This window comes from Phyllobates terribilis, unplaced genomic scaffold (assembly GCF_046119375.1).
Source record: "Phyllobates terribilis strain yellow unplaced genomic scaffold, ASM4611937v1 Scaffold_8__6_contigs__length_399053987, whole genome shotgun sequence".
NCBI classification, from domain to species: domain Eukaryota; kingdom Metazoa; phylum Chordata; class Amphibia; order Anura; family Dendrobatidae; genus Phyllobates; species Phyllobates terribilis.
This window is the reverse complement of record NW_027362768.1, coordinates 376,598,946-376,622,435: the sequence shown is the minus strand read 5'-3', so window position 1 is coordinate 376,622,435 and position 23,490 is coordinate 376,598,946. Positions and strand designations below refer to the sequence as shown.

Here is a 23,490-nt window from a genome sequence, read left to right as displayed (position 1 = left end):
GGTTAGGATCAGCAGGACGGCCCCCCAATATATTGTGAGGCTGGATATTTCCCAGACCCCAGAGGTCCATACACAGGACATCTAATGATCTGGAGCTGCCCTGGGTGGGCTTACGTTACATTGCGGGGGTCTCACCTGTTTGATCCGGGCACCCTGCTGTCTGTCCGCGTTGTTCGCCAGCTTCAGGTACTCGGCCACGTTGTCGTCTCGGGCCGTCTGCTCGATCTTGATCTGTTCCGTTAGTTTCAGGATCTTCTGCTGCAGCTGGAGGATGGCCGCCTTGGTCCGCTGGGGGTCAGGAGTCCCGTCAACCGTGTCTGCGGCCAACATGCCGTCCGCCCCCGAGGACACCATACTGGACACCTGTGTGAGGCCTCCTCCTTCCAGCCGATCGAGCTGTGAGACAAAATGATCACAAAAATTATTTCCAATATGACAGCTACAAAAGCAGATGGGAAAGGACTACAAATCCCAGCAACATTACATTAAAGCTGAGCTGGGATAGTTAGTTTTCCACTAGTTGTACAGACTCTGGATACAGCGCTTCCAATACATAAAATTAACCAAACGCTGTAATTAGAAAAAATGTAAATGATCTATTTAAAGTGGCAGCCGCTCGTCACCAGGGAAGCAAGGGAGATCCCGCAGCCGGGGGCCTTCTCCGGGAGACACGGGGTTAAGCGTGCATCTTCCTCAGGAGTCATCTCTGTAATTGTATTAGTGCAGGGTGGGATTTTCTGCTCTCCACCCTGGTGTAATCCTGTAAATCTGGGAGCAGTCAGTGGTCAGGAGGCTGCAGGACGGATTACAGGTGTCAGGACCCTGAACAATGGGCCATTCTGAGTGGTCAGAGGGGCGAACGATAGTGGGGGGCAGGGAACTCTCACTTAACTCTTTGATGCTTCTTATTCCCTCTCCAAGAACAGCGGTCAATCACTGATCAAAGATGGCACCTATGCCCACCGAGGGAGACCCCATGTAAATCACCAACCAGCAACACCTGGGCATAAACCTGGCACACTGATCAACGTTATCCAGGCACAGTGGCTGTGATTGTGCCAGGGTGACGCCGATCAGTGGGCCGCGATGGCGCCCGGGTGACGCCGATCAGTGGGCCGCGATGGCGCCCGGGTGACGCACAATCACAGTACACTCACCAGCATGAGCTGAACATTATCACTGGGGCACCATGGAAGCACATGGATCAGCATCACCCAGACGTAATGGCATCATAATAATCAGTGTTACCCGGCCCTACGGGTACAGTGCTGGCACACTACCATCCTCGTGTCTGGGTAACTGATCATTTCTATCCTGGATCAAGCGCTGATCCAAGTGACGTGTGCACATCACCTATTCACACGATGGTACCACACTGATGACCGTCTCCAGGGCATAAACGGCACAACTGATGCCACATTTGTCCACACACTCCTGGCACAACCATCCCGCACCGATCACACCAATACTGACTGGGGTCCCGCTGCCGAATCCTGGCATGCCGCCTGCAGCACAATACCCTGACCCTTGTTCCCTCAGCACAGTGCCCCCCACCGCTGGCACTGCCCGCTGCTCACCTCCTGCTTGTGCAGCCTCAGTATTTTGTCCCAGTGCATATCTGGTGGCTGCCGCCTGCCGCATGCTCCGGCGCTCAGCTGCTTGTGAGCACAGAGGTATCTCTCCACCTGAAACTGTCAATCACCGGGATGAGCTCCTGCGCCCTCCCACGAGGCGGGACCGCCGGCGGCCAGGAGGTGAGCTAACCCTTTACTTCCCAGAGAGATCACAGGGAGTTTCACTATCACATGAGTCAGAGATTTCATCTCCGTAGGGAACATGGATCAAAACCGCACAGATCTGGGGTGTGAAGAGCTGACAATCTACCACTCGGCTATAGACATCTGCATTATTTCTCTTATGGGACTTTCGGCGTCTTCTGTATAAGTGTGACCTGTGTCCCTGATCTGGGGTACCGCATCCGAAATGTGACGCCGCTTTATACATGCACACTCCTGACGGTTGGCAATCGCAGCAGCCATATCTGTGGTCGGCGACTATCCTGTCCCTATACACAGGTCACTGGGACAGGTCAATGCCTCAACCTGTCAAGATCTCTGCTTGCCCTTAGTAAATGGGGAGACTAAAAGCTGAAACTTGTTACAGTCCTAGGGGCAAAAAAACAAAGCCATGACACGACACGTAAACTCCCACGTAACGGCGGTGTCACCGTTCTTGCAGGCGGCACAAACCGCAGGCAGTTTTACTACGACGCGCTTCTGTTTTGCACCAAGCACAGATGAAGAAATTTGCAGGGAAACCACATGTGATCTTTGTGGCACGGTTCACACACGCACGCGCGCGGCGAAAACCAGCCGCACAAGCGCTACACACGCAGCATATTCTTGGGGGGTTTTGATATGACGCTGTCTTACTGCAAAAGTGGCGCTTTTTCTTTTCTAGCACAGACGTTTCCGCGTCCAAAATCTGCATCACAAAAGCTCAAACACATGCGTACAATGATCCTGCCCAGTTGGAATTGGCAGAAAAGACAGCGCCATCCGGCAAATGTAAAAGCAATGTAGTCACATGGTCGGGTCAAATCACTTTTTTTTTTGCTTTTGCAAAGATTGATGCAAAAAAACAAAACAAAAACACACCATATGTGCAGCTTTCCTAAAATGATAGAAAAACCAATGCACTTTGCCTTGATTTCATGGTAGGACCCTTTAAATGCATTCCTGTACTTCTCACAGCAGAGGATTTGTTACAATCATATCCAATACCCATCTGTATCCAGCCTTGATGGTTTTGCAACAATGTATCAGTTGTCTGGACTAGATTGCATCACAACCCTGTATTGATTTGTAACAGCCTCTGGATGTCAGCATGGTTGTTCCTATTCACTGACAGCAAGCAGACATCTTGCAAATGGTGCAAAATTGAAACCCAAAATTCCATTAAAAACTTGCAGAACTTCATAAAACCAAACGCCGTCCTTCGGGGATGCAATGGCGGCTCAGCGTCCCAGCCCCAACAATCTCGTGTCCATAATCCGATCCATGAACGTTCCCGTGTGATAGCGGATTAATTCCGGGGTATAATCCAGTTACGCAAAATATGGAAACAATGTCTTCTTGATATGGGGTTATATAACTCAGGGGAACAATGCGGTTAGTGTAAACCAACACCTAATCCTGCTGCCGGCCACGGAAATCCTGTTTATGGGGTGGCGGTTCTCATGACATGGCATGCTGGGAGTTGTAGTCTCACCCCGGTTGGGGGGAGGGGGGGAGGGAGTCACAGGTTGCAGATACATTATATATGTGTGGATGGACACACGGTTTTGCCAGAAGTGGGTGGGAGTCCAGAGCGTTCTGACCCCATTCTCTCGAATAAAGGGTTTATGTTCATGTGGGGGCCCCCGATGTGTGCACAGCCGGTCACATTCTTGTGCCTCTGCCAACCTGCTCTCCGTCTTCTAAGAGCTTTTTTTTTTTTTTTTATGAATTATGGACAGAAAAATAAAAAATCCGCCTCCGGGTTCCTTTGCGGCCTCACATTTCAGACGATGCTACAAACCTCAGCTGTTGAGAAGTAGCACCGTTCACAACAGATGAATGACGGCCACAAACCTAATGTTCTGCAGCAGCTGCAGTGACCAGCTGCCACCCCCTAAAGGGCCAAACCACCCGCAGCGCCCAGATCATCCGGGCAAACTCTCACCAGGTAGATTGGTCGTTCTGCACCTTTCCCAGATAGATAAAGTTTGCAGAAATCCACACACCCACTTCAGAAACAACCAGAATTTGGTTTTATGGGACCGATGTTTCCTCGCTAATCCACTGGTAGATTTTGCTGCGGATTCCTTCCCTATGGATTTCCCCCCTTTACATGGAAGCAGCAAAGTATATCGAGCCACGTCAGATAAGCTTCCCAGTCATTAGTCTAGTTCTGGGAGAGGAAGGGTTAATCATGTTCGCCCTGGGGAGGAAGGGTTAAAAGAAACTTCTCCTCTCATGACATCATGGTGATCAGTGAACAGCTCATGTTTATGGCATGAAAACAGCAGCTCCAGGGAGGTGTGGGTCACAGCTGATACCGGAGGCGGAAGTGACTACTACCCCCAGCAAACACCAAGGCTCAGTGCCCGGGGCAAGCATCCTGGAATCAGGACACCTACCCCGAGAGAGAGAGTGCGACACACGTCACCGCCGCTGCCGAGTACACGAGCGCAAACCGTGAGCTCCAGCCGGGGAGGAGACAGAGCCCCGAATGTACGCGGCTCCCCCAGCCCGGACCCCAAAATGTACATGGCTCCCCCAGACCCCAAAATGTACGCGGCTCCCCCAGCCCGGACCCCAAAATGTACACGGCTCCCCCAGACCCCAAAATGTATGCGGCTCCCCCAGCCTGGACCCCAAAAAGTACACGGCTCCCCCAGACCCCAAAATGTACAGGGCTCCCCCAGCCCAGACCCCAAAATGTACGCGGCTCCCCCAGCCCAGACCCCAAAATGTACACGGCTCCCCCAGACCAGACCCCAAAATGTACACGGCTCCCCCAGACCCCAAAATGTATGCTGCTGCCCCCCCCCACCACCACCACCACCACAAATGTACGCAGCTCCCCCAGCCCGGACCCCAAAATGTACACGGCTCCCGCAGACCCCAAAATGTACTCAGCTCCCCCAGTCCGGACCCCAAAATGTACACGGCTCCCCCAGACCCCAAAATGTATGCTGCTGCCCCCCCCCTCCACACCACAAATGTACGCGGCTCCCCCAGCCCAGACCCCAAAATGTATACTGCTCCCCCAGACCCCAAAATGCATGCTGCTCCCCCCCCCCCCTCCACACCACAAAATGTACGCAGCTCCCCCAGCCTGGACCCCAAAATGTATGCGGCTGCCCCCTCCACACCACAAATGTACACGGCTCCCCCAGACCCCAAAATGTACACTGCTCCCCCCCCGTCCACACCACAAATGTACACAGCTCCCCCAGCCTGGACCCCAAAATGTACGCTGATCCCCCAGCCCTCCACACCACAAATGTACACAGCTCCCCCAGCCTGGACCCCAAAATGTACGCTGATCCCCCAGCCCTCCACACCACAAAATGTATGCGGCTCCCCCAGCCCGGACCCCCCCAGGTGTACGCGGCTCCCCCAGCCCGGACCCCCCCAGGTGTACGCGGCTCCCCCAGCCCGGACCCCCCCAGGTGTACGCGGCTCCCCCAGCCCGGACCCCCCCAGGTGTACGCGGCTCCCCCAGCCCTCCACACTACAAAATGTACGCCGCTCCATAGCCCGGACCCCCCCAGTGTACGCGGCTCCCCCAGCCCGGACCCCCCCAGCGTACACAGCTCCCTGCAGGTCGGTTCTGGGCTCGCAGGCAGCGATTGTTTACCTCAGAGGCAGCACCTGAGCAGGATCCCATTGTAGTCTAATCTAATGTACACATCAAATCACCACAGCCTCATACTCCGCCGCCATAAATCACTGCACAGGACGTGGCAGGTGCAGCTGCTCTGACAGCTGAATAGGTCATAATAAACATGGAAAAGCTACAGAAGAAAAAAAAAATCTGTCTGTGTGGTAATTACTATTATAACTTGAAATATGGGCGCCATTATAGCGCTCCTAGGCCCTGGCAACAAACCCACCTCAGAGAACAGGCCTCATTGTCCATAGCAACCAATCACAGGTCAGCTTTCATTTTCTAACCAGCATTTGAAAAATGAAACACAGCCTCTGATTGGACCATACAGGCCTCAGAGTATAAGGTAACCCATAGCAACCAAACGGCCATTTTGTGAGATAAAACAATATTACTTGTAGTCGGTCCAGTCACTTACAGCCATTTTGTAGAACGGGCCAACATTTACAGGAAGGTAGCCCAATATACATACTAGGGCGTAAAAAGTGCCAAAGTCCTTAAGGAGAGAAAGCTCCTAAAACAATGTCCGGTACTTTCTGCGATGACTCATTTTAAGAAATAACCTAGAACTAAGCAGCGAAAGTGTAAAATGGAAGGTTAATGAGATGCGTGTTCACGGCTGGGCACATGCCTCTGAATCTCACAGATGACAGGTCTGTGAAGAGAGCGCTGCAGACAGATGGAGGCCGATAGAAAGCCCGCCGTCCTCAACTTTACTGACAAGATAATCTTTAAGAAAGTAATACCTCCCAGGACTCGGGATGGAGAGCATGGAAATAAGGAAAAATAAAATTCTGACCTAAAGCAAAAATATGTCACATAGCTCTGAAACAGAAGACCACGTCACGTAGACAAAAGAACGATAAATCCCCTTTAACTACTGTGTGGGGGAAGGGAAGCGACAACCACTAAGCACAATTCACACTGAACGCTGGCGGTTGTCAAAGTACGACTAGAAAAAAGGCAAAAACACGAACACGCCACTTCTTCGGGAAATAATATGGCGGCGTTTTCTTTTGTTACCCCTCTTCATTACTTGTTAAATGGCGGCTATAATCCCATGTACATGACAGGATTTACATTTGTCAGGCGACTGTATACGGAGGGATTTAGCCCCGAGAGCAGGAAACATTACACCTATCGCTTACACGGGGGCAGTCATAGAAATCCGGGCGTAACACATAGACAAAGCCGCGAGCAAAAAGTGTATAAATCACTGACATTTCCTGGGAAATGTACAAAGACTCGGTTACAATAATGCACGGAGCCGCCTTATCTAAAAAGAGAAAAAAAAATCTCAAGTATATAAGTGTATAGTGAGAAAAAGAATAATGGCCGACTCGTGTACAATCCCCGCACATCGGTGGGACAGAGCCACCAATACGTGTCAAAGGACACGGAGAGAGCGGACGAATCTGTAATATAGGCAGACAAGATGGAGGCGCACAACCCACAAAAATTCACATTTTACCTATAGTCATATGATTGGTATCGGGCAGTGAAATGCGTGGGGAAGAGGCGGAGGCGAATACATGATAAATCTGATACCCCCAGAGACACAAATAAATGAGTGTGAGGAAAGTAATCAACGCTCGCCCCCTGCGCTGATCACACGCGGATCCCCTGAAGGACGTTATTATGGCTCTTACACCAATATCCTATTGAGGGGAAGGAGTGAGGTGGTGACGGACATTTTTTTTTTTTGAAGCCTAAAACATAAAACGCACTTTATGTTACCACGGTTTATGTGATACATGGCGACGTCTGCGTGACAGAATTTGCGGTCATACGTGGAGGCAGAATACCGCGTCAAAAATAAACTGTGCTATACTATATATTTTTTGTAACCACATGGTAAAAAATGTCTGAAGTGGTCATCCCCGTGGCCAAACATTCCTGGATATCTGAGGCGAGTGAGGTACAACGTGCCTCGTATTTACACCTCACATCAGATTCCCAGTAAATCGAGGCCAGCAATATGGCTGCCACACTGGCCCATCAGCATTTCCTGCAGACAGCTGGGTACTCTGGGCTCTTGGATGTATGGCGGCCATATTGGCTGGCGGCCATATTGGCTGTCAGCCATCTTTTCCAGATAATAATTAGGAAGCTTTGAGATCAGGGAAGGACTTGTACATTTCCAGGTGACGTCGGTCACGGCTCACGAGCCACGTGTGTCGGTATAATCGGCGCCCTGTAATTTCTGGCCTATTAAAAGTCTATGAATCCCATGTTAGAAATGCTCGTATCCCGGCATGATTCATGCGGAGGAATGGTGATGCACCGGCGGGCACAGAGCGGACGGGTCGGACCAGATTCATCGCGACACCTGATATTCTGAGAAGTCATTCCTTGCCGCTGTATAAACCATCCTCCGTAGGAAACACATTGTACCTACAGATCCTGAATATGGCGCCAAGCATCCCACTATATTGGATCTAAGCTCTCCCCTAGAAGCAGTTTTCTGTGCCAAATGCACATATTCGTGGCTGCTTGTAATCCCCCTCCTGTGTTATGAGGCTCAGACTGCGTCTCCAGCCCTCGCCTATGCTTTACACTGCAGCCCTGCTTATTCACACTGGCAGCAACTGTATTAACACAAACTCTGTCCACTGCAAACAGATTTCTATTACAAGATGGAAGATTTGGGGCAGCAGGGAGGGGAAGAGCCTTAATACAGGAATCTCCTTCCACCATACTTTACACTGCAGCTTTGCTTCATTTACATGTAGCTATAACAAGGACTCTAGCGGAAGACGGTGTTACAAAAGTTCAAAAATTTACAGAGGGATGAAACATTTAGAGGCATCGGGGATCCGCAGCAGCCTAGGAAAATCTCTGTCAGCGGCCGTATGTGCGGACTCGCTATCCTAATAAGTGCGCCGCCGGAGAGGCCTCTGCCCGTCCCAGTCGTGTAAACATATTTCTTGGCAAAGCAAGCGGAGCAGTGTGTACAGGTCTGGAAGGGAGATGCTGCAGGCCCCGGCTAATAGAGACGCATCTTCCAAATGCAACCCTTTACTCCTGGAGGCCCTCTGTGCTGCTGTGCACCCGTCAGAGCAGTGCAGAGCGACTCAAGGAATCAAAAGTTGCAGTTGGTGAAATTTACTGCTCCTGACAGGTGTCGCTCCCAATGGTGAGGGGGCGGCCATACGGCGCCATCTGATGGGACCTGCAGTGCCACGGGCAGCATCTGGTCCAGCCTCCCTGCAGCCGGTCTTCACTGCCGAGCTGAGGGTGGTGGGCAAAGTGAAGATCGGCTGCACAGAGGACCAGACGCCAGACTGCTGCTTCCAAGCCGAGGTGCTGCGATTCCTCCAGAGGAGAAATCCTTTGCTCACATCTGCACCGGAGGCCGTGAATATGGCTGTCTGCACGCAGCCTTAAAGGGGTTGTCCGGGGTATTCAGAAACCAACATTACAAATAAAATACAGATTGAACACTGCCGCTCTGGTGGTCCCCGCTGGTCCTGCAGCGATAACATTACAGCCACCATTTAAGTGGCCCATCACTGGTCTCAGGCAATGTATGGCAAGTGAAGAGGGTGGTGATTGGCTGCAGCGGTCCTGTGATCCTACACTAGTGATTTTTGCCTGCGACAGCGACTGATGCGTCACCATTGTGGCTGCAGATGTCCACGCTTTTGCAGATGACCTGGCTGCCATCTTTTGATCCCATTGCGGATCTTCCTCTCAGTTTGGAGTATGGGGTCTGACAACGACAGAGAAGCCCGGGGGCATGGACACGTATGAAGCGGTAGGGCCCTGTATGGGAACTCGGTGCCACGTAGCAGAGACGCAAGCGGCGGTATTTGTGGACCTTTCCACCCACCATCTGTTTGCAGACACTTCACTGATGATTGTTTCCTCTTTGCAAACAGGAACCGGGCGCGGCCGAATTAGGCACAAGCCGTCAGAATACCCAAGCCCCTAGCAGACACTGATCACATGCAGACCACGGGGACAGGTTAGGCTGGTACTTGTGGTTTCACCAGTACAGGCTGGAGTCGCCCTCTGGGCAAAATCTCATTCACAGCCAGCAGAGAAAAACCGCAGCATAAGTTGCCCAGTCCTGCGGGTGAGATCTGCAGCAGCTGGGACGCTTTATTATAAGAATGAGCCGCACTATAAGGAATTATCCTAAAAATCTGCAAAAATAATTGGAATAGAGAGGAGGCAATGACGGGGAGAATGGGTGAAAGAGCAATGGCAATGTCCATGGGTGGGTATAGCAAAGGGGTGCACCCTGCACAAGTTATGAACGCCTCTTGAGAAAGTTTTAAAATTGGAATCCCCCCTCATTGCTTCTTATAAAGGGTCTTTACGCTCCACTCCCCAATCCTATATGTACCTTTTTCTCGGGGCAGCAGAGACGGATATGTGCCCATTTTCCAATTGGGAATGTGGATAGGTACACCAGCGCGCTCCCAGGTTGCATGGTCACCTATCTGTATCATGCGGCATGGGTTAATAGTCTGGCACTTGAGAACTCTTGAGCTTCACACCTGAATGAGAGGGTGGGGGATGGGAGCCGCAGGTGAGGAAGAGCCCGATTACTACCTGCTTCAGGAATTCTGTCTGGCTATAAATGTCTGAGCGACACAATGCTGGGGTCACGGGCGACACCTGCGGCCAAATGCACCCAGTACGGTCAGCGGCAGCTGTGTAATGGATCCATCCACGACTGGCAGGGGGCAAAGTCCAAAACTGGGGTTAAGTTTCCAAATGTTATGGCTCTACTGATAAAATATGAGGAAACACCTAAAACTATATACAAGTGAAAAACTGCCCATTACTCATTCCCCTCTATATAGGAGAATAAAGTTTTTCTCTAGGGAATTGGGAAAAAGTTTAGATACAATTCCGCATCTCACCACCAGATGGCGGTGCAGAGCTAAGTGTGCCCCAAACTGCATTCCTCAGCAGAGTCCTGTGTACATTACTGTGAGAGAGTGATTATAACTTTTCCTTGGGAGGAAAATAGTCTGCTTTAACCATATAAATGCTGGACTGATCTGCAGAAGGATCAAAGGATATTTGCATATTGCTTTTCCATTGAAATAAACGTTGTTAGAAATGGCAGCTTTTACCTCACTCGTTTGTGAATTGCACGCATGACGAATAAAGATGGCATCCTGCATTCTCCCCCTGGACGCTCAGGACAGGGGAAATGGATCTCCGAACATTTCCAATAAACTAAATACATTTGGGAAGTGCTATTTAAGCAATTCTCTTCTATTTCTACCATGTTGAACTTTCGAGAAGCATATGCCACCCGGGTGTATACAGCGACGGGCATAAAGGAATAAACTGCGGCATCTCGTGCCCTTCCTGTCATCTCGGCACCAGCAGTAGAGGAAGAGATGAGGTCTGCGGCAGGAAACCGCGCTGCGTACCCAGCGATATAAATATATACGTACGCCGATATAAATATAGAAGGATATTGCAAAACTTAGAAAGCTTCAGATGACAGCTACGTAACGCCTTCAGTCCTGAGACTGCAGACATTAAATGGTTTCGGAGAAAGTTTTCTTATCTTTGTGCTCCGATTCTTCACTTTTTTCAAGATTAAAGTTCGTGAATTAAAAAAAAACAAAATAAATATTATATATATATATATATATATGAAAATCCGCCAGCTGAGGTGTCAGCAAGTCGCAGAATACGATTTACATTTTGCATCGCGTGTCCCTTTAATAAGTGGCCGTACATCTCTGCGGTCCATACAGTTCAGGGTGATCTATGCAGTGTCCCTTTAATAAGTGGCCGTACATCTCTGCGGTCCATACAGTTCAGGGTGATCTATGCAGTGTCCCTTTAATAAGTGGCCGTACATCTCTGCGGTCCATACAGTTCAGGGTGATCTATGCAGTGTCCCTTTAATAAGTGGCCGTACATCTCTGCGGTCCATACAGTTCAGGGTGATCTATGCAGTGTCCCTTTAATAAGTGGCCGTACATCTCTGTGGTCCATACAGTTCAGGGTGATCTATGCAGTGTCCCTTTAATAAGTGGCCGTACATCTCTGTGGTCCATACAGTTCAGGGTGATCTATGCAGTGTCCCTTTAATAAGTGGCCGTACATCTCTGTGGTCCATACAGTTCAGGGTGATCTATGTAGTGTCCCTTTAATAAGTGGCCGTACATCTCTTCGGTCCATACAGTTCAGGGTGATCTATGCAGTGTCCCTTTAATAAGTGGCCGTACATCTCTGTGGTCCATACAGTTCAGGGTGATCTATGTAGTGTCCCTTTAATAAGTGGCCGTACATCTCTGTGGTCCATACAGTTCAGGGTGATCTATGCAGTGTCCCTTTAATAAGTGGCCGTACATCTCTGTGGTCCATACAGTTCAGGGTGATCTATGCAGTGTCCCTTTAATAAGTGGCCGTACATCTCTGTGGTCCATACAGTTCAGGGTGATCTATGCAGTGTCCCTTTAATAAGTGGCCGTACATCTCTGTGGTCCATACAGTTCAGGGTGATCTATGCAGTGTCCCTTTAATAAGTGGCCGTACATCTCTGCGGTCCATACAGTTCAGGGTGATCTATGCAGTGTCCCTTTAATAAGTGGCCGTACATCTCTGCGGTCAATACAGTTCAGGGTGATCTATGCAGTGTCCCTTTAATAAGTGGCCGTACATCTCTGCGGTCCATACAGTTCAGGGTGATCTATGCAGTGTCCCTTTAATAAGTGGCCGTACATCTCTGCGGTCCATACAGTTCAGGGTGATCTATGCAGTGTCCCTTTAATAAGTGGCCGTACATCTCTGTGGTCCATACAGTTCAGGGTGATCTATGCAGTGACTTAATCGCCGTCAGGTTAGTTCCTTCCCTCGGATTTTAGAGCCTCGATTATCTACTTAAATCGTTATCTTGCAGAAGACGTCAAGGGTAACTTCCCCTTTAAGGAACAAGGAAATGCAAACTGCTTTGAGATGGTGGTCCAGGCACAGTGCAAGAATGTCCTTCAGAATGCTGGGGGTCCGTTTGGTCAGACCCCCGCTGATTAGCATGTGACGGCCCACCCCAGTGATAAGTTCTTACTGTAATCCCCCTTATGAGTCGGGGATCCTGTGTGTAGGGCTGGGGGTCTCATGCCTCCCTGGGAGGTCCGCGCAGGAAGCCACAGGTCGTCATTTAACCTTGTATATAAATACGTAGGAGACGCCGGGGCCCAGCCGCCATGACAAGCGGCGCTGGCGAGGTCGGTGTAATCGGCGCTCTACCTGGGGGAAATATTTAAAGTAGATCCATAAGCAAAGCATCATCCCGCGGACGCTGCGCTGCCTCCAATCCTACATCCAAGCGTCGCTCCTTCACTGCATGAGTCATGTCCTATCTGAGTTTAGGAAAGCTGGGTGACGACCATTAAAAGGAAGCTGCCGGCAATATTCTCGGTTTGCAACCAGAGATCTTACAAGACAGAGCGGTGCATGGGGAGAACAATTGTCGCCATTCAGCTTTATATCCATCTGCAATGTGCGCCGGGGTCGTACCGATGCTCCTGCAGGCGGTGGCTCCTCTCCACTTCTCTGCTGCGGAAAAGTCGCACGTGCGGCGCTCCGCTACAGGACGGTGAATGCGCAGTACATGTGTATTGATTTGTGCAACACATACTGCTGTGGCCAAAAGGAGAGCGGAGCATGTGCAAGATTGTGGCCGGAGGCATAGGTGGCGATGCCCCCAGCGGACTGCACGTGCGTCGATGCCCCCAGCGGGCTGCACGTGCGTCGATGCCCCCAGCGGGCTGCACGTGCGTCGATGCCCCCAGTGCACTTTGCAGATGGGTAAAAAGAGCAATTTTGCTGCAATGGTGCAATTGTTGGAGACTGCTCTCTTCTCTGCTTTCTTTGGTTCTGTTTAAAAAGTGTTATTCCCAAAAATGAAGTTATCTCCCTATCCTAATAGGGGATATCTTGCTGAACTGCGGGGGTCCGATCAGTGGGACCAACAGCGATGCATAGAATGAGGCTCTGCAGTCCTGTCCTGAATGGAGGTTGTGTGTGCTCGGCCTCAGCTCCAATCACTGAGGCAATGAATGGAGGATGCACATCTCCGCTGCACACAGGAAAGAGCTGCAGAGCCCCATTATTGAGATCCCGGAGGGTCCCCGAGGACAGACCACCAATGACTGGTGAGTTTTTCCATAGCTAGAGACCCAGTAACGTTTGCCTGTATGGCGTGGTAGGAGGTCATCCAGCTTTTTCAGATGTCTGAATGCCATATTGTGCAATGATGGCTCCTGCTTACCAGGCAGATCTGCCATTCAGGGTCTTAGGAAAGCTGGATAACATCACATAAAGATGAGGGACGGCTTAAGAAAAAGTTTGTGGGGGAAGAGGCAGTGGCGTAACTTGAAAATGTTGCATTGGGGTCTGTAAGATTCAACAGGGACCCCCGGCATCATGAGTGCTTTATATTGCCGGTGGTCTTACATGGCCCCCGGGGCTACACTGCACCCGTTATAGCTACACTGTGAGGAAGACCCTTATAGGCGGCCATATATGATTCTTAGGAACAACACTATCTGCAAGCCCAGAACACTAGAGGAGGGGGCGTCCTCTTGGCAGGATATGCTCCCGGCAGGTAGCACAGACAGTTGTGGTCACGCATGTTTTCGGCGGAGGCTTCCATCCCGGCGGTCAGTAGGGCGGCTGCGGTGGACTCGTGCATGTTGCTGCTGCTGCCGGCGCTCGGCTCTGCTACCTCGGTCTAGAACGCATTTTGCACGATCGCTGTGTGAGCGATCAGCTGATAACAGAACGGGCCGATTAGATCAGAGGCAGCGCTGTAAAGATGGCCGCCGTGGTGAGGACGGGGCCACGTCCCAAACACAGCTGGCCTCAGGTCAGTGCACTCGGTGTGAGGGGACGGGACCTTCCCTCTCCCTTCACTGATCAATGCAATGTATTTCTCTGCAATCAGCCATTTCAGAGGAGGGATGGACGACTGTGTGTTCTGCACTAGGACAGAAAAGGCTTCATGATCTCTGCGATACCGGCGGAGACTCCAGAAGAGCGACTGTCTGCAGTTCGTCTTATGTAGTATATAGAGGATGTGCGGTGCAGTATACAGAGGACGTGTCCCGTGTGGTGCAGTATATAGGGAATGTGCGGTGCAGTATACAGAGGACGTGTCCCGTGTGGTGCAGTATATAGGGAATGTGCGGTGCAGTATACAGAGGACGTGTCCCGTGCGGTGCAGTATACAGAAGACGTGTCCCGTGCGGTGCAGTATATAGGGAATGTGCGGTGTAGTATACAGAGGACGTGTCCCGTGCGGTGCAGTATATAGGGAATGTGCGGTGTAGTATACAGAGGACGTGTCCCGTGCGGTGCAGTATACAGAAGACGTGTCCCGTGTGGTGCAGTATATAGGGAATGTGCGGTGCAGTATACAGAGGACGTGTCCCGTGCGGTGCAGTATACAGAAGACGTGTCCCGTGTGGTGCAGTATACAGAAGACGTGTCCCATGTGGTGCAGTATACAGAAGACGTGTCCCGTGTGGTGCAGTATATAGGGAATGTGCGGTGCAGTATACAGAGGACGTGTCCCGTGCGGTGCAGTATACAGAAGACGTGTCCCGTGTGGTGCAGTATATAGGGAATGTGCGGTGCAGTATACAGAGGACGTGTCCCGTGCGGTGCAGTATACAGAAGACGTGTCCCGTGTGGTGCAGTATACAGAAGACGTGTCCCATGTGGTGCAGTATACAGAAGACGTGTCCCGTGTGGTGCAGTATATAGGGAATGTGCGGTGCAGTATACAGAGGACGTGTCCCGTGCGGTGCAGTATACAGAAGACGTGTCCCGTGTGGTGCAGTATACAGAAGACGTGTCCCATGTGGTGCAGTATACAGAAGACGTGTCCCGTGTGGTGCAGTATATAGGGAATGTGTGGTGCAGTATACAGAGGACGTGTCCCGTGTGGTGCAGTATACAGAAGACGTGTCCCGTGTGGTGCAGTATATAGGGAATGTGTGGTGCAGTATACAGAGGACGTGTCCCGTGCGGTGCAGTATACAGAAGACGTGTCCCGTGTGGTGCAGTATATAGGGAATGTGTGGTGCAGTATACAGAGGACGTGTCCCGTGCGGTGCAGTATACAGAGGACGTGTCCCGTGTGGTGCAGTATACAGAGGACGTGTCCCGTGTGGTGCAGTATATAGGGAATGTGTGGTGTAGTATACAGAGGACGTGTCCCATGCGGTGCAGTATATAGGGAATGTGTGGTGTAGTATACAGAGGACGTGTGCGGTGCGGTAGACAGAGGACGTGGCCCGTGCAGTGCGGTAGACAGAGGACGTATCCCGCGCAGTGTGGTAGACAGAGGACGTGTCCCAGTAAAGTGAGCTCCCTGTCATCTCGTGCACACGATGCTTATTTTTCCTTGCAGATTTGATGCAGTTTTATACTTCTATTTAATTCTTGCAGGGTTTTTGCCTTTTTCTGCAGCATTCCTCCTGGGATGAGAAGAGTGTGATGCAGACTGTACGCGTGTTGAGATGCAGACCGTACCTATAAGGTTCAAGTTTCCTTCAGTTATTTTAGCTCAAAAAAACAAACACTGGAAAAACAACAAAACCATAAAACAATTCAGAGCCATAAAACATCTCAAAGTCTCAGTTATGTAATCTGCGGCGTCGCGTTGCTCCTCTCGATACGTGAGCGCTTCCTCTCCGGATCTGCGGATTTCAGCGGCGGGGGAGGGGGATTTTGACCCTGATGAGACTCTCGTAAATCCAGCGCTATCTTTATTGCTTAGATAAACAGCAGATAAGGTCGGTGATGCTACTTACAGGATGAGAAATTGCCTGGACCTCTGGATGCCTGATACTCGGGACAGAACTTTAACCCATCGGCCTCCCAGAATGGATCCAACCTCACCTAAGATGACCGTGATAACGGGGGAGAACTGACGTCTGACATGTTTTGCTGCCGTTAGCGGTGGTTGCTCAGTTATGGCGGCCATTGTTAACAGGTGTGGAGCTCCTGTAGTCACAGGGTCACCAGCTGTCTGTCCATACCTAAATGTAAGGGAAGAACAATCTCACTCCCTTTAAATGGTGGAGAAATAGGGCAAACGTTGCAAGATTCCCCCATACGATAGGGGATGGTTTGCTGACCGCCGAGACCCCCCCCTCATTCCAGAGAAAGGGACACTGATTACATCGGGGTGCACGTTTGGCCTTCGCTCCATTCATCGTCTATGGGACTGCTGAGTGCAGCGCTCATGGCAGACCTCTAGACAATGAATTGAGCGGAGGCCGGATGCAGGATGGGGCCGCAGCGCGGTTCTCGGGGTCGCATGCTATTACCTACTCTTCGCATTGGGGGATAACAGGATTTATTTTTGGACTAGCCCTTCAGCCATATTGTATATTTTAGCCCAGTGTTTGCCATCGACTGGCAGCGGCAATACTACAACTCCCATCACTGCCAGCCAGATCTGTAGCACAGCAGCAGCTGGAGAGCGGCACTTTATCGCCAGGTCACATCTGTGATCTGTGGGGTCTCCTGGAATTACCCTTTAAGCAATATTCCATCACTGTGCGGTTTCTATCGCAGCTATCACCATATATCTCCCGTGCAGCCTCCCTCCAGGCTCCTCACAGTCTTTCCCCCTTCGGCCGGGGTTGGGATCAGGCCGGGACGTCTGTTTGCTTCTGTTAAGGATGATATTTAGTTTGGGTCTCCAAACAACGACTGTCACCAGTTACTAGAGCAATGGATGCGGCAGACGAGAGGAGGGGGATGTCAATTTATTATTACAGTATGTGGCGGTAATATGGGTCTGATGAGCCTCAAATACTGACAACCTTTATAAGTCAGAAATGGTTCTGAGCAGTTGTCACTTCCCTTCCCCCACGCAGAAAAGAAAGCGGATTGCAGAACAGGTCCTATCTAACCCCAGACCAGAGCACTGACTGCCCGCTCCGTCAAGCCGCCGGCGGCCCCCAGGCGCCAGCTCCGTCACGCCGCCGGCGGCCCCCAGGCGCCAGCTCCGTCACGCCGCCGGCGGCCCCCAGGCGCCAGCTTCAGACCGATTCCTTCGAATCCTGCATTGGGCTGTTTTTTTGGAATCTCGGGGAGGGGGCGATGGTTTCTCAGGTGGTGCCGGCTGTATGAAGCCTCTCCATCCGCGCTCCACTCCCCCCGACCTCCTGATCGTCAGATCATCAGAAAGCTGCTGAATAAGTAAAGAAATCACCAGTGGAAGTACCGCCGCCCGGCCGGCCCGAATTAGGACTCGTCACTTGGCCGCGGCGTTGCTCCCCCACATCGATCCCTTCATCTGATCCGGGGTGTCAGATTGAGTTGGCGCCGTGAAGCCGCACGTCTCCGGAAACCTGAGTGCAGGGGATATTGTTATAAGGCTGAAGCTCTGCAAGACGAGGCCGAAACAGCAAAGAGGGCATCGGCTGGAGCGATCAGGATACAGACGGCGCCGGGTGGGTAAAGGAACAACCCTCACATTGCCAAAGACTGAGCGCTGAGTGCGCCGTGTCCTGGGGAGGACGCAGGGTTTTCTGGTAGATAACTATGGGCCGTGGTACCTTACTTCTGGCACTGACCACTAGGGGCGTTGTGGTCACAGAATTAGCTCTAGCCCCACCCATTGAGGAGACAAATCAGTGGATGGATGCACTTTTGGAGATTAAACTCATATTCCAAGGGTCCTAAAGGGTTAGTGCCAGCACCTATAGCGCTGGAGAGTGACAAACTATTGCAGTCTCTGGCTATTAGCAGATAAATATTATCACTGCTTTCTCTTTAAATACAGTGGGTTGGGGTCTGTCCACGCGGCAGCGCCAGCGTGTCTTAGTCGGGTCTGTCCACGCGGCAGCGCCAGCGTCCTCGTGTAGCAGTCGGGTCTGTCCACGCGGCAGCGCCAGCGTCCACGTGTAGCAGTCGGGTCTGTCCACGCGGCAGCGTCCGCGTGTAGCAGTCGGGTCTGTCCACGCGGCAGCGCCAGCGTCCGCGTGTAGCAGTCGGGTCTGTCCACGCGGCAGCGCCAGCGTCCGCGTGTAGCAGTCGGGTCTGTCCACGCGGCAGCGCCAGCGTCCGCGTGTAGCAGTCGGGTCTGTCCACGCGGCAGCGCCAGCGTCCGCGTGTAGCAGTCGGGTCTGTCCACGCGGCAGCGCCAGCGTCCGCGTGTAGCAGTCGGGTCTGTCCACGCGGCAGCGCCAGCGTCCGCGTGTAGCAGTCGGGTCTGTCCACACGGCAGCGCCAGCGTCCGCGTGTAGCAGTGGGGTCTGTCCACGCGGCAGCGCCAGCATGTAGCAGTCGGGTCTGTCCACGCGGCAGCGCCAGCGTCCGCATGTAGCAGTCGGGTCTGTCCACGCGGCAGCGCCAGCGTCCGCGTGTAGCAGTCGGGTCTGTCCACACGGCAGCGCCAGCGTCCGCGTGTAGCAGTGGGGTCTTGAGTGTGAATTCAGTAAAATAAGCAGTAAGGACGTCCATCTACACCTGGATAGAGCCGCAGCGACAATGGTGGTGCTTGGGTCATCAGTGCATCCTGATATTGGCTGTCGCTCTGATGCAGGGCAGCAGCGGACCCTCGCCCTGGACACTGATCCACCTCTGACGCTGCAGGTACAGACACTGACGGAGAAGGCAGTCCGCCCCGTGCCATGAATGCACCCATGGAGGATGCGGCCGTGCCCGATGACGGCATTCAATGTGTGCACCGACTGGGGCATTAGGTTAAACCTTCTAGGTGTTTAAGATCTCTGCTTGCGGTCAGCCATGGCACCTTCCAATGCATCCGGTCCAGATGATCCTCTGATAGATGGTAGCAAACTATGACAGACTGGTTACAAGTGAAGCAGAGCATGCTGGGAGGGGACCATATTGATGGGACCACCCTCTGCACCACCCCCAGCCTTTCACTGATTAACTTTGCACCCTTCTGGCTCTGAAGGAAGGAGCTGGTCACAGATTAAGCAGAGCCGAGCCGGCGGGGGCAGCTGATCAGGGGAACAGCGATGACTTATCTGGGAGATGCAGACACACGTGACGGTTACAGTCCTTGTATATACTGTATCCCCAGGTGATATGGACAATGGGGTCTTCTATACAGGCGGTGCGTCTGCTGCTCTACGGAGCTTTATAGAGGATAAAGAGCAGCTACGAGTCCAACAACCTGAAACGCGTTCATCATCACTAATACATTGCAGAGCCGATGTTCATGGTGTGAACTGCGTTTACTAGGCGGAAGGCCACGGTGGTGCGAGACCCTTCTGTAATGTGGAGGGAAAGTTCACAAGTGCGGTCGTGCAACTCGTCCAAATAGCAAATGTAAAAAAATGCATCTGTCACCAGGATCGGCACAGAGGCCGTGTGCCAGTGTCACCCGAGACACATTCCTACCATCACACATTGCGGATTTGGAGCAGGTTTTTACGCACGGGGTCACATACAGATTTTGCAGAAGATTTCACCTGCTTTCCTGCAAGGGCTGAAATCTACAAATAATCGACTTACTGCAGATTCTACACTCCAGAACACCGCACAAACGTTCAGCGAGACCTAGAGGAGATTTGCTGACAACATTTCATATCATTTTGCTGGAAAATCCGCACCCAAAACAGCAACGTGTGAACATATCACAAGGGAACCTGCAGGTTTCAGAACTCAAATGTGTTAGAAGAAGGTTTGTGCCCCGAAAAGGGTGAATCTGCCGAATCCTCTGCACCGCAGGTCAATGTTTGCCCCCTGTAATCTACGACACGGGGGGGATCGTACTAAGCTGCACGTAATCTATGCATTTACCTGCAATGTCAGAATCTGCTCGTTACCTGAGGTATATAGAAACCGGGCACGATGTATAATGGTGAGTGCAGCGGAGGACGCTCAGCGAGTTTTATCACCCGTTATGTGAGCAGCTTTAGTCACTCCAGGGAGCATTCAGCCAAAAATACCCAAACACGAGTTTTAGGACTTCACCTTGTCACATTGCAGCCGGAGCAGAAATCATCAGTCTCCTCCTTAAAGAGCCAGGATGAGCAGCCGCCTTGTGCGTCTAGCAAGAAAGGAAACTAATGGCGAAAAATGAGAGCTGCACCTATGAGTATCAGGTAGATCTGGTACCGGGCTGAGCCGCCCCCGAGCCAGAATAAGAATATAAGATCAAGTGATTGCGGGCCTGCTTGCTGATGGTTTCCATGCATCTTTCATTAAAGCTGCTGGCTGTAGTGTTAGTAAACGGTGCAGAGCCGCAGGCGTTGGTCAGCGTCGCGCAGAGCCAAGTACAGGCTTACCGACGGCTCAGGTTCTTAATGAAAATGTCATTATCCCGCCGGCGGCTCCTGATCGCTTTCTGGTTTAATTACAGCAAGACGCGGATTTTACTAGGGTAAAAGTAGGCCGAGAAAGACAACAGACACCCGCGCCCCCATATTACCGACGTATTCGCAATTTGCTCCTTCTCAGACTACAGAAAAGCAAAATATCAGTAATATGGCTGCCGTGACATTCACCCTGGGGTCGTCACTCAGCTTTTCCAGACTCCTGCATGGCTAAATCACCCGTTATACATGGCTGCCCTCATAGTATTGTACAGATAACATCACAGCTCCAGCAGGGGTCAGTACCCAGCTTTCCCATGTCATGAATGGTAAATCTCGTGCTTTACACTCACTTATATCTAGATAGATGTCCTATTCTGCAGTCAGGTCACCCAGCTTTCCCCACCATCAGAGACTGCAGAATGTCTTCAGACACAACATCAGGTCAGCACAAAGAAAAAAGCAACCCGGCAAAGAAAGATCCAAGAAGATGAAGGGTCTGCAAACAAGAACTGCAGGAAGGAATCTAGAAAAAAGTGATAATCGGCCCCCGGGACAAGAAGACTGACGAGCCCTGAATACACCGCACAGGATGAGAAGTCCGATGACCGCTCCTCATCTCAGCGCTCAGGAAGCCGGACGAGATCCTCGTCTCCTGAAGGAACCGGGCCGGGCACATTCCTGGCATCTGACGACACAGAAACTCCACCGACATGCCCGATCTGCAAGCTCCAGACCCTGAAAGTCTCCTAAATGCCAATTCTGTTGCTGGATGACAACCCATATGGCTTTTTCGGATCCCCGAGTCTGTGCGCTCGTGCTTCTTCCTGCAGGTGTGGACAGTAAACAGCCGGACGTTTTTTTGTGCAGAATCAAAGCAGGGTTTTGGCAATGAAAATGGTAAAATTTAAAGCAAATCTGCAGCAAAATCCTCACGTAACCAGCACAGGGTCTGCTGCAGATCCAATGTGGGAAAACGTTAAGAAAGTGGTTGATGGGGCCGAGTCCTCACCCGCAGCAAAATCCACAAAACAGCGCATGGAAGGTTGTGCGACGACGGAGTCTTTTTGCAGAGTTTAGAAACTACAAGGTTTGGTTTTTTTTGCAGAACCTGGAGAGTTTCTGCTTCTAAACCTCATTGTGCTCATACCCAACCTTGGGAAGTTGTTGCAGGATTTTACCTCGCTGCATTCAAAAAGGAGCAGAATTCACAACAAAAAATGATCACGTTTCCGAGTTTTTATTCTACATCGCAAGTAAAATAAAAAATAAAGTTGGTAGAGCGGTAGACATTAGTAAAAGCACCGTTGGTACCAAATCTTTCCTCCTATGCGACCGCATCACAAAACATTCCCATTTTCCAGCAACAGATCACAACTAAGATCATCAAGGCAAATTCACACTGTGCGTATTACCCAACCCCGGGTCTTGTGCCAAAACTAATGGTCTCATACGTCCGGCTGTCAGACACTAAAGAGTAAAAAACACAGGTGCTATACGGTCGTATGAATGCCGATGCCTGGGAAAAGCCGGGGGCTAGCCTTAAGGGGGTCTTTCCTAGATCCCTGAATGACAGAAGTAAATGACAATAAGGAGATCGAGGAATGGTGCCGGTGTTATCGATCATCCGGAGAAGGGGAAAATACAGACAAAAAAAAAAAAAACAGCAAAACAAATATCAAAATAAAAAAAATAAAGTTATATAGCAAATCTAATATCAGCCCCCACATCATTGCAGAAGTCATAGAATCAGTGACCGTAAATGCAAAATAAAAAACAATTGTCGAACACTAAGCAAGTAAAACAAAAAGTGGCATTCAGCCGGCGAGCAGAGAGCCTCGTACCCACCTTAGACAGCTGCCTCCTCAGGCTGAATGCCCAGGGGGCACACACACCTCGTACCCACCTAAGACAGCCGCCTCCTCAGGCCGAATGCCAGGTAGGCAAACACACCTCGTACCCACCTTATACAGCTGCCTCCTCAGGCTGAATGCCCGGGGGTCGCACACACCTCGTACCCACCTTATACAGCTGCCTCCTCAGGCTGAATGCCCGGGGGGTCGCACACACCTCGTACCCACCTTATACAGCTGCCTCCTCAGGCTGAATGCCCGGGGGGTCGCACACACCTCGTACCCACCTTATACAGCTGCCTCCTCAGGATGAATGCCCGGGGGTCGCACCCACCTCGTACCCACCTTAGACAGCTGCCTCCTCAGGCTGAACCGCTGGACCATGTTGAGTCCCTTCTTCACACAAAGAAACAGGAGGGAGCGGTGGCCGCCGACGCTTACTGGAGCATTCTCCAGAGGACAGTGGGGGCAGAGAGTGGGGCGAGGGCAGGGGGTCCCCCACGGTCAGCAGCTCAGGACGGAGGAGGCTGATCAGCCGCCTGAAGTTCTGGGAGCCTCATTGTTCCTGCCGTCCGTCCGCTGCCAGTGACAGGCGAGGAGGGAGGGGCGGCCGCTGCTCTCTGCGCTTCCTGTGAGTCAGCTGAGAGGGTCCCAGACAGATGGACCCTGAGGACAATCCCCCTGACACACTATCCACCGCCTCCACCCCCCCGCCAGACACCTGACCCGCCATTACCTCAATTTCATCAGTTGCAACTATGATAGAGACTGCGGGGTGCACTTACTTATCCCAGACCCCTCATTCTTCCCTGCGTGTAGCGGCTGATAACAGGGAACAACAGATTGTACCATCAGCCTGATCTTCCGCATTACCATGTACTTTTTTTTTTTTTTTTTTTTAAATTAATGGA

The 23,490-nt window shown here is 51.5% G+C and overlaps 1 protein-coding gene across 5 annotated transcripts in view; it reads right to left on the bottom strand.

The window, feature by feature from the left end:
• Positions 1-23,490, bottom strand: part of TMCC1 (transmembrane and coiled-coil domain family 1) — a 46,787-nt gene that overhangs the window by 5,698 nt on the left and 17,599 nt on the right. For 3 of the 5 annotated variants that reach the window (XM_073644993.1, XM_073644995.1, XM_073644994.1), the window contains exon 4: positions 136-396. In XM_073644993.1, coding sequence (XP_073501094.1) covers positions 136-396 — 261 coding nt within the window. Of the gene's footprint in view, positions 1-135; positions 397-1,577; positions 1,726-22,924; positions 23,167-23,490 lie in introns of those variants that run through there. The other 2 variants (XM_073644998.1, XM_073644997.1) reach the window with 2 other exon arrangements.